Source organism: Mchenga conophoros, linkage group LG18 (genome assembly GCF_057382185.1).
Source record: "Mchenga conophoros isolate Kocher_MC1m ecotype Shallow Benthic linkage group LG18, M_conophoros_male_GT1.1, whole genome shotgun sequence".
In the NCBI taxonomy this organism is placed as follows: domain Eukaryota; kingdom Metazoa; phylum Chordata; class Actinopteri; order Cichliformes; family Cichlidae; genus Mchenga; species Mchenga conophoros.
Genome location: NC_140543.1, coordinates 26,934,184 through 26,947,364, shown reverse-complemented (window position 1 = coordinate 26,947,364; position 13,181 = coordinate 26,934,184). Strand labels below are relative to the sequence as shown.

At 43.0% G+C, this 13,181-nt stretch overlaps 2 protein-coding genes across 2 annotated transcripts; one reads left to right on the top strand and one right to left on the bottom strand.

Annotated features, from left to right (window-relative positions):
• Positions 1–2,776: 2,776 nt before the first annotated feature.
• LOC146554017 (transcription factor Jun-like) lies at positions 2,777–4,909 on the top strand. The gene has a single exon (XM_085254032.1). The coding sequence runs from the start codon at positions 3,162–3,164 to the stop codon at positions 4,131–4,133; it is 972 nt and encodes a 323-aa protein (XP_085110158.1). The 5' UTR covers positions 2,777–3,161; the 3' UTR covers positions 4,134–4,909.
• Positions 4,910–5,297: 388 nt separating this feature from the next.
• Positions 5,298–10,754, bottom strand: tada1 (transcriptional adaptor 1). The gene is made up of 8 exons (XM_085254031.1): positions 10,623–10,754; positions 9,949–10,040; positions 9,779–9,844; positions 9,465–9,559; positions 8,260–8,472; positions 7,542–7,693; positions 7,199–7,355; positions 5,298–6,510 (listed from the first exon to the last, which is right to left on the bottom strand). Exons 1-8 carry the CDS (start codon positions 10,703–10,705, stop codon positions 6,358–6,360), a joined length of 1,011 nt encoding a protein of 336 aa, XP_085110157.1. The 5' UTR covers positions 10,706–10,754; the 3' UTR covers positions 5,298–6,357.
• Positions 10,755–13,181: the final 2,427 nt, after the last annotated feature.

Here is a 13,181-nt window from a genome sequence, read left to right as displayed (position 1 = left end):
CAGGGACCTTAGTAGCATGTGGAAGAACCATACACATGCTCCTCTTCAAGCTAGTCACCAGCTTGGTCAGGCACTGCTGTGGGATGGCGTCCCATTCTTCAACCGACTTGTCGCAAGTCAGCCAATATGGTTGTGTTGGTCATGAACAGCACACCCACGAGTGTTCAGGGGGGTTGAAGTCAGGACTTCAGGCAGGCCATTCCATCTTCTCCACTCCCAAGTTCTGAAGGCAGTCTCTGATAAACCCCTCTCTGTGGAGGTGAGTATTGTCGTCTTAGAGGACTGAATTCTGTCCCAGACTGTGGAGACATGGGATCGCTGCTGGTTGTAGAATCTCATCTCAATATCTTGATATGCATTCAGATTGCCGCCAGTGACGACAAGCCTTGTTTTTCCAGTGAGGGAGTTGCCTACCCACTGCTATGTCGTCCTGCAAGCCTTGACTGCAAATCTGTAGAAGACTGCCTACGGTTCTGACAACGTGAGGAAATGGTCTTCTTGTGGCAGCGGCATTTTGGGACGCCCACTTCAATGACTGTCTCTGACATTCCCCATTAGATAGAAGTTGGCCTTCAATTTGGAGATGATACTAGGGCTTACTCCAAATAATGCTGCTACTTGGTCTTATAAAACACAAGCTTGAAGTTGCACCATGGCACAAGTCCGATCCAGAACAGTCAAATGGGGCATGCTTGGAGCAGAACAACTGACTGCTCTGGCAGGGTCCATGCTCATATGCTGGGGTGTCAGCAGCTCAAAACAAGAGTCAATAGTAGAATAAGCTGTTTGACATAAGAAGAAAAGATCTGACAAGTTTTTCATGGGTTCAGTCCACATACTCAACTCTGCTGCTAAACCTGTAAATGCATTTTCCTTACAAATGTGTTATTATTTTAGGGGAACAAAAGAAAGAAAGAAATTACCAAGAAAGAAAAAGCTGATTTCCTTACTTTTTGTGCAGATTTAGGGTTGGGTTAGCCTGTCAGTGCATAGGTATGTTGCTATCCCCTCATATACATCATTAAATCAATGGTCTTTTTTTTTCTCAGCACAGTTCAGTGTTAAGGTTGCCTAGAGTTTTTAATAGTGTGGCCTTATCAGCGTTGACAAATTTTGCTCAATAACAATTAATCCAAAATTACAGTGTTTAAGGAATTCACGTGTCATATCAAAGTCCTTCGAGCAAGTCTCACCACTCAGCATCCATCTATCGCAGGAACTTATTTGGGTATTTATTTCATAACATAATTAAAAATAAGCTTAATTTGATTGGCCACTACAGGAAACAAACACTCCCCCATCAATATCTTTAAAAAATTATATATAGCTGTTAAATGTGCTGGCTTTCCCCTCAATATAAGGTTTTAAAAATGTCCCCTGGAAGTTACACCTGTGCCATCATCTTTGCTGTTGCAGACTTCATCTATAGATTGGTCACAATCGTACCTAAAATAGAGCTCCATTTGTATTTTACGATTATTTATTTTAACTACTTTTTATGTTGTGCAAAAATGCATTGTGAAATAAATATGTGTCCATAAATGTTTTAACTAGTACTGCACCTTAATCAAAACAAAAAGTTGCATGCTAGTTTATTTTCACGTCATGCCAAACATTTGACACACTCCAAACAGGATTACGCAACTTTGTTTTTTTTTTAAGCCACACATCAAAAAGAATGACTGACATCCTCTGCATGAACACATTCAAGAGAAAAAACACTCTAAAAGGCTGCTGTGGAAATTTACAAGCTGATGTTCCTTAAAGAGTGGAACAAATTTCTCCTGGAAGAGCTTTTTTTTCTGAAAATGATCAGCTAAATAAAATACTCTTTGGCTCAGCAGCTAACTTGATTTTATTGCATCATATGATACTGGTACTAAGAAAAACAGACCATAACTGCATAAATGTTTGTTATACAACAATGTTAGTGTTAGAGATGCACAAATCTTATAGTCTATTATAAATTTCATGTATAGAAACATGGAGTACCCATACAAGACTATTAATTAGTGCTTACGGCCTAGTGTACATTTATGTATTAATACTCATTTGTTTACATATAATAATTTTTTTGTTCTTATATTTCTAAGCTTTTTGGATATTACTTGTTTCCACATACTGTATGGCACAGATACACATTTTCCGAGTAAATATGTGCACTGCTGAGGACACATGCCATCTTCAGATAGCAAGAAATCAAAAAGAAACTTAAAACCAGCACAGGTGTAGGACCACATATTTTGTGGGCAACAAAGGAGCTCAACGTAAGTCAGGTTCTTGTTCTTTCCTGTCTTTAACCCTGCTTTACCAGCCAACCTGTGCCCACTTCCTCAAAAGTCCCGTGTAGTTCTTCCTGTACAGCCACACACACCGATCACCACAATTTCTGCATTTTCAAGCAGGTTAATTATCTCTTTGTTGTGATTTATTTTTTTAATATTTAAGCCTGTGAAACCTACAGCCTTAAATCACATGTTCCTGATCCGAAACATCTTATTTAAAGATTCCTGGTTCATTTCCAATCAGCGCTCATCTCTGCGCACCCTCAGCGCGCACTTCGGGGGATAACTAGTAATTGAGCGGGTAACTAAATATTCAAAAACACTACGTAATCCCAGAGTACATTGCTCCACTGTCTGCATTACCTAATCCCATAAGCCATCGCGGTGGGCGGGGATATGGCCTGTTGTCAGAGCAACCTGCATGTCATTAGACACATCCCGCCTACCAAGTCATCTCCAGCCAATCGCTGGCTGTAGAAATGACATCATTGTTATTTTCAGGCGAGCTGCAGCTTAGAGGTGGATAAAGTTCGTCTCCACGTTGGAAGTGATAGAAAGTATTAGACGTTTTCGGGCACTGTTTTTACTTTTTGGGAGCGAGGATAAATCACGGAAGACATTCGGTGTGTCCGGACACGGAGACCCGGCGGCGGGGGGACAATTTTTGGTTGTTGATGAGCGCAGGGCTCACAAAGGAAAAGTTTTCCCAGGACATAAAGTTGTCAAGTGAGTTGAACTTCAACAATAGGCGGACTCTATCGCAATCCAGTTGACGGACTGTCACGGGACCTATGTAAACAGTCGACCTTGGACTGTTTTCTCGTTTCTTTTTTAAAGGAGAAAAAGAAAGATCTCCCTCAGGGTGAACAAAACTTTATGTCCAGAAAAATGGAAGCGACCTTCTACGACGAAGCCTCCAACTCTCAGCGGGACGGGGCGGCAGTGTACGGCTTCAACCCTAAAACCCTCAAACAGACCATGACCCTGAATCTGAACGACCCGAAGAACTTTAAACCTCATTTGGGCGCCAAGGCCCTGGACATCCTGACGTCCCCTGATGTCGGGTTACTGAAGCTGGCCTCACCTGAACTGGAGAGACTGATCATCCAGTCTTGCAACGGGCTGACAACTCCCACCCCGACCCAGTTCATCTGCTCCAAGAACATTACCGACGAGCAGGAGGGCTTCGCTGAAGGGTTTGTGAGGGCGCTGGCTGAGCTCCACTACCAGCAGCAGATACCTGCCGCCCAGCCCGACCCACAGACCGGCTCGGCCAACGGCATGACATCCGGCTCCGCTGCGCCCGAGAGCGGCGGGATTTCCTACAGCTGCACGGTGCGCACGGAGCCGCCGGAGTACACCAACTTGAGCAGCTTCACTCGGGCTGTAATAGGCTCCACGCCCGCACCTGCCGGCGAGAGACAGCCACCTCCACCTACAAGTTACCCGGCGGCCCCACAGCCGTCCCACAACCACATGGACCACCAGCTGCCGGTGGCTGCGCAGCACTCACGGCTACACGCGCTCAAAGAGGAGCCACAGACGGTCCCGGAGATGTCCGGCGAGACCCCACCGCTCTCCCCCATCGACATGGAGTCCCAAGAGCGCATCAAAGCTGAAAGAAAGCGCATGAGGAACAGGGTGGCCGCGTCCAAATGCCGGAAAAGGAAGCTGGAGAGGATCGCCCGACTGGAGGACAGGGTCAAAAACCTAAAGAGCCAAAACACGGAGTTGGTTTCCTCTGCCAACGTCCTGCGGGACGAGCTGGCTCTGCTCAAACAAAAGGTGATGGACCACGTTAACAGCGGCTGCCAGCTCATTTTGACGCAGCAGCTCCAAGCTTACTAGACTTGCCAAGAAAAGAAAAGAAAAAGAACCAAGGGACACTGCTCGGGGACCAAATGCAGCCTTTCAGGGAAGTCTCAGCGCATTGTTTTTTTTCTCCTCCACCAAAATATCCGCTCAGACTGTATCCACATGGAGGCTGACTGACAAGATACTTGGTATTGGTCAGCAACGGTGAATTATCACAGAGCAGAAGCCATCAAACTTATTGCACAGGCGCACACAGCTCAGATGGAACCTTGGCTCTGCCAGCGCCTCTGATCTGGCTCGTTACATATTTTTGGCATTTTTTTTGTGTCTTTGTCATTTATTTCCACCTTAAACTACACAATGAAATCTATAATCTGTCAAACCAGCTATGGCAAGTGTTCACATCTTATCACTCGACTGTGGCCCACACATATCCTGCATCCTGACTGGAGGATAGATAGGGCTTATGTGGGCTCAAATTGCATAGACACAATGTGAACCGAACCTTTCACTATGTCAAGTAGCAACGTATGCATATAGACATGAGTCAAGCACTGAGTATCCCAGACACCAACGATTATATGTACAGAACACTAACAACAACAACAAAAGTTCACACCTTTCCCTAAAGACTCATAGGTGTGTGTTTACTGACAAAACTGCCTTACTTTCTTAATACTTACCTTCAAGCAACTTTGTGATATAGTTGTAACTAATGTTAAACCTCAAGTTAACACTTAGTAATATTTGTACGCAGTATTTTGAGCACTTAACTGTAAATATGAGAAAATAAAAGTGTTGGACATGCAGCAGGATGTGTGTTGTGGCTTTGTGATCAACGATAAATGAGCCTGGAGGTGAGCGGATAGTCTTGCAGTGTGTTACATGGAGTGTTTGTTGTTGGAGAAACTGGGGCGGACGGGAGACTGAGTCACCAGCTCGCTGAGGCGCACCCGATGGTTGCCGAAGCTACTCGGACGCCCATTGGACAGCGAAGCGTCGGAAGTGAGCCGCAGGCAGCCAAATATGGCAAGAGGTCTCGAGCGAGCGCTGGGACGGGTGGGGGTGTGTATGTGCGCGCGCGCGAGTAATAGTCACCGTCCTCCCACTACAGCTGGTGACTCTTTTACAAGAAACGCCATGATGCCGAGGCAGATCTGTTTACACACTTGAAGGGAGTGAGTGGAGAAGAGATACTTTGTAAAGAGGAGGAGGCTTATTTTTTTTATTTATTTTCTCAACTGTAATAACTGTCTGTAATATAAATACGTTTCTGTAGAAGAAAAAAAGTACAAATGTATACACTTTATACATTTAACCTGAACAGAGGGGCACATGTTAGATTACTTGGAAAGAAATTGAAACAAAATAAAACAAAAAACAGACTCTTTAGCCCAACAGTGACACCAGAAGCTGGTAAATGATTGGATACATGTTCATGCCCAATCATTTACCAGCTGGTAAATGATTGGAGGAGGCAGCTGTCTGGCAGTTTAAAGACCCTACACACAGACTGTAAACCCACACAGGTGCTTTCACTCACTGCTTGATACACCCTGGCCCTACCTGTTATGACAGGACTGTTTCTATGTTTAACTTGAGTCTTGGTACATTGGTTTAGATAAGCTCCTCATAGATTCCCTCAACTTCAGCCTGACACAAGACTTAATCAGCCATTAAATGAATACACCTGCATATTCTGTCCAGGACTTTTATGACCATTTAAATGCTTGTAATCTTTTATACGTGCCGTATGTCATGTTGTGAACTGGTTATTTACACAACACTTGAGGATTAGATATGTGCTTTTCTGTATCTTTACAGGATGTTTTGATGCGTATCTGACAACGTGAGCAAAGACGAACTCGAGGCAACTCAGACAGGGTTTAGTCTGTTAAGGCATCTTATCCACAAACTCCACAACTGCATCCTGCACTGGATCCCCAGACAGTGTACATAAAATTAAACACTATATTCTACTATGGAACTGAAGTTACAAAATGACGGTTGTCTGCCAGAAGCGACTGGTGGAGTTGATTACTGGAGCCGACTGCCTGCTCTGGTCTCATCCAACAGCTTCTTTTGATCTTACTTGTCTTCCGTCTTTCTGTGCAACACAAATTTTTCCAGGTTCTAAACAGCTTTAAGTTCTCAAACACAGAGTTGAGTTCCTAAATTATATCTATCTGGGGGTCGTTCTTGTGTTTGGTTCCTGATAACCCCCATAGTCTGTGCACAGTCCTGTGGCCGGGGGCTCTCAGCTGACGAGCACGCCCTCTTTAGCAGCTATGCGCTGCCGGTGGACGTGGTCCTGCTCTAGTTCTTCATGGCTGGGGTGCCAAAGCCGTGACAGGACGCGTTCCATGTTGAGGGCGTACATGGTGTGGGAGGGCATCACGCCGTGGTGAACCTGCATTAAACGAGTATAAAAGAGATGAGTAAACCATTTCAATTCTGATAGTTAAATGATGGAAAAGTAGGTTTGGGAAAAAAAAAAAAAAGAATCCAGCGTTAAGAGTAAAGAAAGATAAGATACCTTCATTAGTCCCACAAGTGGGAAATTTCATGTGCTGACATGAAGAGTAAGACATGAAGATATAAACCTTTAAACTTTACATATGCATTTCTGAGGGAAACAGCGTTTTTGTGTAAACACAACTATTCAGTAAACAAGGCAAACAGCCTAACAATTCTGCAATAAGACCTCAAACTTATAGGTTGGTTAGAAAATAAAAAAAAAGCTATGAGTTTTGTCATCTCTAACTGACAGCTTGAAAATTATAAGACAAAAAACGGCAGCAACTGCACACAGTTTCGAAGCCAGAACTTAGAAAAGTTTGGCATTTTTGCTGGAAAAATGAGTTTATATCAATCTTATTACACACTCATTTGTGGACTATTACACAACTTCACAGCATTCTAAGAATCCCACACACACATTTTCAAGGTGAAAAACTCCATCACATTTAACAGGGTCAAAGGTTGTATTATTTGACCACTTGCCTGGGAATATCACAACTTTTCCTTTGGACTGTTCCAAGAAAACTCACTGTGAAATATGCTGATGTTGCTAGGACCAGTTGTGCACATTTTCTTACCTGTAAAGCCTCGAGGAGATCAAACATGCTGATTGGAGGGAGAGGTGCAGGAAGACTGTCAGCAGAACAAGCCAGCAAATGAACAGCTTGCTGCTCAGCCTCATCGGGTGACACCTGTGGTGGTGGGCCTGCAGGGAGGGAAGCACTCTGTGGCGGACTTCAAGGGAAAAAAGTACACTATTAGTCCATACTGACAGCAAAAGAAAGCAGCTACTGATACAAACATAAAAACTAAAAAGATTTAATGAAGTTGCACTAATGAGAGGCATACACATTTTTCTGTATCAAATGCATTTTCTTATACTGAGAATTCTCACAGCCTAACAAAAGCTGGAGTCCCTACCAATCAGCAACACTGTGGTAAGCAGCAAGGCTGTTTTTCAGATAGGGTTGAGGCGTGACGTCATTGCCAAAGGCGTAGGGGAAACGGCTGTCTCGTAATCGATACGCCTTCCTCCGCATGATTACGGCAGTCAGGACATCTTTCAAGTGGTGCTGAAATAAATCAGAGCACTGAGTCAGTGCACAGTCAGACTCAAAATGGCTCCCATTCATTTCTGGGTGCAACAGGTCGCATTAGCTTTTGCATGTAAACTGACTGATAGCTTAGTGTAGTTTAATCCAAGTGATCACTGATAATGGAATCAAGACAGACCTCTCTTACTACATATATATATTCTATATACTTGTTTCATAACTCAACTTTAAAATAATTCAAACAGCTGAGTGAAAAAGACACTGTGCTGGGCAAGGACACAGACTGAGACAGTACAACTGATGTCCCTCCTGCTTTTGGCCACCACACATGGGTAAACATCTCATTAGATTTTGGTGTGACTAAGCGACAAAGCTCTGCTCAGTCTCTGGAGAAAACAAAGCTGTCAGTGCTGCATAATAAATGACGCAGAACATGTTCTTTCTGATCATTTAAACCACTGCACCGATGTTTAAACAATGTCAGACTTAAAAAGCAGAAGAATCACTTGCGTCACACTCTCAGCTTTTATGAGGGTGCACTGAGGCTCAAACAGTCACTCTTCTGTTGAACTGTTAGTATATACCTCAACGGCATAGATCATGGTGCTGATGGCATCTTCTGTGACGTTATCCAAGCCCACCTCAAAGGCGGTCACCATCATGCGAGCCTCCAGTTGGCCCCGTGTGGGCAGCAGCAGAGTGTGGGCGCTGAGACGCAGCTCTTCCTCCTCACTTCCCCCCTCCCTCGGGCTGAATGGCTGGGCGGCGCTCAGAGGATTCTGAGGCTGGAAACGATGCTGAAGGACACACAAGCATCCGAGCGATATTGTCAGTCCACTGTTCAAGCACACAGTTGTTATTTAGAGGTGGCTAACCTTGCAGCTGCAACACTCGGTCGTGATTTTACTTTTTAAGTGTACTGCACACATACACTTTACTTAGAATGGCCACCCAAGTGTATCTGTTGACTCATTTCAGCCTTTTTTTAATGCATTTTGGGTTGTTTTTTTTTTTAAATCATGCCACAGAAAATGAAATCACCCATGGCTGATTTACAGTTGGACCATTCCCCTACTCTTATTTTGAAAGCCCAGGCCCTTTTTGTGTAGTTTCCCTAGCAGCTGGTTTGCTGGTCAGGTTGCTGTTGTGGCAATCCTCAGTGTGGTTCAGCGGCATCTACCTCCACTGTACCCTTAATTATGAATTTTGACACCCCAGTATTCATCGGTCTACTTGGTCTACTACTACTGAATGACCTGTTCTATAAGCACGCCTGAAATATGAGAAACTACTCAGTTCAGAAAAAAGCTTCAAGGGTTACTCCTAGGAGGCTTTCAAGGGGTAAAGAGTTAAATGGGTCTTGTGTTAATAGTCAGACGGACTTAGACTGGTGACAGTCTTTTTTTTCTGCTGTGAACTGAATGGCCCAAGAACCAGAAACTTCAGCGGGAGCAATGGGTCATGTGGCACTATGCTGAGCCCTTTGAGAATGCAAAGCAGAACATGGATTATCATCACTAGTTGCAGACCAACACAGTAGAGATAAAGCTCATCCACAGAGAGACTCAATGGAGCAGCAGCTCAATAAAGGTTTACTGGTTACACTACCTGGCAACTAAAATATTTAGAGAGGAGAACCTTATAAGAAGTATTTTTCCAACAATTCATTAAAGGTGTGTGTGCAACCTCTGTCAAAGAATATAAATTTGTGGGAACAGTTTTAGCAGTATTGTTGCCAACATGAACATATCTAGCCCGTGCGGGGATGAAAATATGAAGGAGGACTTACGTCGAATTTTTGCCTAGAGGAACATTTCTTATTCCCCTTCGGTTTGCCGGGCTTTGAAGCACAGCTACCTTGCCACTGCAATGACCCTGCACCCTCTAGAGGACAAAAAGGACACACAACAAGGTGCATGAAAGACACAAACAGAGATCCCATTTTATTTGGTGAAATAGTCTTGAATTTTAATCTCAACAGCTCCCAAGCCAGTCCTGACAAAAAGGTATGGCTTAATACATGCATAAAATGTCAGCTGTTATAAAATATAGGTTCAGCCACAATTTCAGAGGCATTAAGTTATTATTAAAAAAAAAACTCACCTGGTGTGGAGACGATGATCTGGCACCGTGTAAGAATAGCCAGGAGAAAATCATTGTGAACATGGACTGGATGAATGAAGGAAACACAGAATAAGCCATTTTTTTATTAGTAGTATTATAATTTCTACATTACACATTAGCACAGAGGAGAGCTGTTCTTTGACACTGACCATTCTCCTGTGCCAACAGCCTACGCGCCTCAATGTCAAACTCTTCCTTGCTGATCTTTTGTTTGAACCACAGCTTCAGGTTTGCCCAGTAACTGCAGGGAGGAAACAAGAAGCAAGCACCAACACACACATAACTCAGGTGCATCTACAACACAAAGTGATGCTGGACACAGACAGAAACACACGCATACACAAGCACATACACAAGCACCATCTGCACGTCATTCCATCTCTTTATCGCGTTATTCACGTGCTATTAACTTTTAAAATCACAAATACTCAACAGTGCTGTTCCTGTTTCTTTCTCTCGTCGTCTTTAAGTTAAGTTTCACTTCTCGCCAACTCGGGGTACACTTTTCAAAATATCGTCAAGTTGGATTTACACAAACCCGCCATAACGTTAAAGTTCATACAGCTAATAAAGCTCAAGGTAAATCTCACCTTTCTTACGCATCACCTTCACCACAGACATAAAAAAAATACCAAAGAGATGCTACAGTAATATGTCAACAACGGGGAAAATCCTGCAAAATGTAGCAGAGGATAGCTAGGTGCTAATTGGTCCAAGGCGCAGTTAATTAATGTTAGTCCCCTTTTCATTTCAGTGGCACAGAAATGGGACCAAAACGCAAGACTACGAACAAAGACAAGCACACAAACAACACTTCACTTACTGTTTGACATTATCGCCAATTGCATCCGTTAAATTCTTCTTTGCAATCTCAAGCTCGCTAGCATGAGCCGCCATGACGTTCATAAACGCCTACAATTACGTCATTAATCGGCGACAGTAACATTTTCTTCCCCTAAACCTATAAACTTTATTGTAGAAAATACATTTCACAAAATTAATCTAAAAGAGAGAAAAGCACTTAGCATTTTGTAATGGCTGAAATTAGTTGAAACTAACTAGTTAAATGAAATCTATTAAAAAGTCAATAACCAATCAATAAATAAGTTAGGTTAAATAAATATGGTGACTAAATTAAATAAATATGATGACTAAGCTAAGATAAATAACAGAATCAATCACACAACAAAAAGAAGTGGAAAACACAATGTAAGTAAAACGAATAACTAAACCATGTGGTTTTGTTACAAACAACTGCGCCGCTAGATGGCGGTGTGGTATCATTTTCATATTTGTACACAGATTAGTGAGGTTTGCCTTCAAGGCCTTCTGCCAGACAAGCTCTCTAAAGACGTGCTTAACTTTGATGAAAGCATGTATTTTAACCCTGAGGACAAACCTCTCCCACTGGTGTCCACTTGATGCAGAAGAGCTGAAAAAAAGTGCTTTTAATCTTGTAAATTTCATAAGCATAACAAAGAGGTCAAGATGCCCCCCCCCCAAATGCTGTCTGTCTTTTACCAAGCAGAATCTTAGCTCTTTGTGTTTAACAGTGAACAGCTTTCATGTCAGAACACAGCATTTGTGTGCTAACACGACTTTAGAGCCTGAGCTGACGTGTATAAAGAATGACTCCAGAGTCAGTTTGCAAGACCAGTGGGAAGAATGTGATCAAAGCCTTCAAAACAAATCACGTAAAGCAGTGTTGCAACCTTTTACGACAAACTTAGAGAAAGGTCACATTGTCTTGTTTTCATGCTCTAGGCTTTTTCAACATTTTGCAGACTAGGTTTTGAGTTTTTATGGGTTTTTTACTTTTTGTTTTTAGCTCCCCTTAGACCAGAAGAAACACTTCTAATGATCACAGAAGTTTCCCTCCAATATGAAGCATGCCTGCCCGCACTTCCCATTATAACCACTAAAATTTCCACTCAATTCAAAAGTCACTCACACCTACAGCTACTTTGGAATGCAACGGCTATAACATCAGCCAGTACACTTCTATGAAGTGATTATTTCTTCTGCTTTCACCAAAAAAATGTAGCTTTAGAGTTACCAGTTGAGGTTAGAAACCTCAATTCTCCACAGTGCTCATCAGAAAGCATTTCCGTGGTTCCATATATTGTCCTTTACAGATAATATTCCTCCAGAGCAGATTTAGGCCAGGAGGCCCTTTTTGTTTTTCACTCTTTTAACTTTGGCATAAAAACAGCTGAGTCATCAAATAGATGGTCCTCCTTGCCCCTGCCCCCACATACCCAGGAGGTTCTAAAGCCTTAACCAGGCCATCTGACTCATGTCATTCATCAAAATGAGTGCAATCACTGAACATATACAGACATACTGTAGGCTATTAGCGGGTCCTCAGTTACGTGACTAACCTGCAGTGTTCAGAGGTCATACTTCTTTACAAAGGATGTGCATTTGATCATCTTAGGCTTTCGCGGCTTTAGCAGAATAAACAAGCCTGCCATGCCAAACGCAAGAACGATGAAAACCATCTGAATTTTTCATTGCTATTAGATGCATTTAACAGACTAAATGTCAGTTAATAAGCAGCTGAAACTCAAGGAGCAAATGTTCTATGGTTCACATGTCCTTTTGTTTGTTATCTCTGGGTTGCATTTGCTGCTTAGTTTGGAGAAAAACCCCTCAGCAAGATAAAGATCATTTTCACAATCTCAGCCTCTGCTTGTTTGCTTCAAAGCTAAACACACTATCACTCTTCTGGAAATTTTAGGACAGACTGGAAACTGTAGCTGTCCACAGCAAAGTGAGCCTTCCCAGATTTCTCCAAACGATGATCCATCTTAAACAAGTGTCTGTTGAGCCCTAAATCAAAAGGGCACTTAGCAACAAACTTAGTTACGGATTTGTTTAACCGTCCCAGTTAGAGCAAAAAATTCATCATGGAGCTTATTTTCAAAGAAAACAGCTCCACATCCTGTCTGCTGATTTGCTGCTGACACTAAGTGAGCTTCTGAGAGCTAATGAGTCACTCTCACGGACATTCCCCCAACAGCAGATGTTTTATAGCAAACAGCAGCGAACTGTCAGGGATCTTCCGAGCCTGAAATCTGTAGACAGTGAACCTTCACTTAGTGACAAGGAGGGCTTTTACCTCTGAAACGTGCAGTGGTTTTCAGAGGACCACACCGTAGCAGCGTTTGCCCATCCCCAGTCTGCTGGCAAGGTATTTTGAGTTGGTGCAGACCTGAGTGTGGTCCTTTCACTGGAGCCAAGGATGTCACCTTCACAGTTCCAGCATGAGGCTTTGCAGGGGTTTGGTTTTTGTGGGTTAATCAGGCATTTCCATGTCCCTGTGAGGCTGTTTAAAATTGTGAGGGTTCAGTGTGTCACCGGCACAAGTTATTGGAAGGCT

What these genes read in the sequence shown, in the direction of transcription:
- LOC146554017 (XM_085254032.1), top strand. Translation starts at nt 3,162, where the DNA reads ATGTCCAGAAAAATGGAAGCGACCTTCTACGACGAAGCCTCCAACTCT.
- tada1 (XM_085254031.1), bottom strand. Translation starts at nt 10,705, where the DNA reads ATGAACGTCATGGCGGCTCATGCTAGCGAGCTTGAGATTGCAAAGAAG. An exon ending in GCTGTTGGCACAGGAGAATG is followed by an intron (nt 9,845 to 9,948) that starts GTCAGTGTCAAA and finishes TCATTCATCCAG; the next exon opens with TCCATGTTCACAATGATTTT. An exon ending in CCTCTAGGCAAAAATTCGAC is followed by an intron (nt 8,473 to 9,464) that starts GTAAGTCCTCCT and finishes TGTGTCCTTCAG; the next exon opens with CATCGTTTCCAGCCTCAGAA.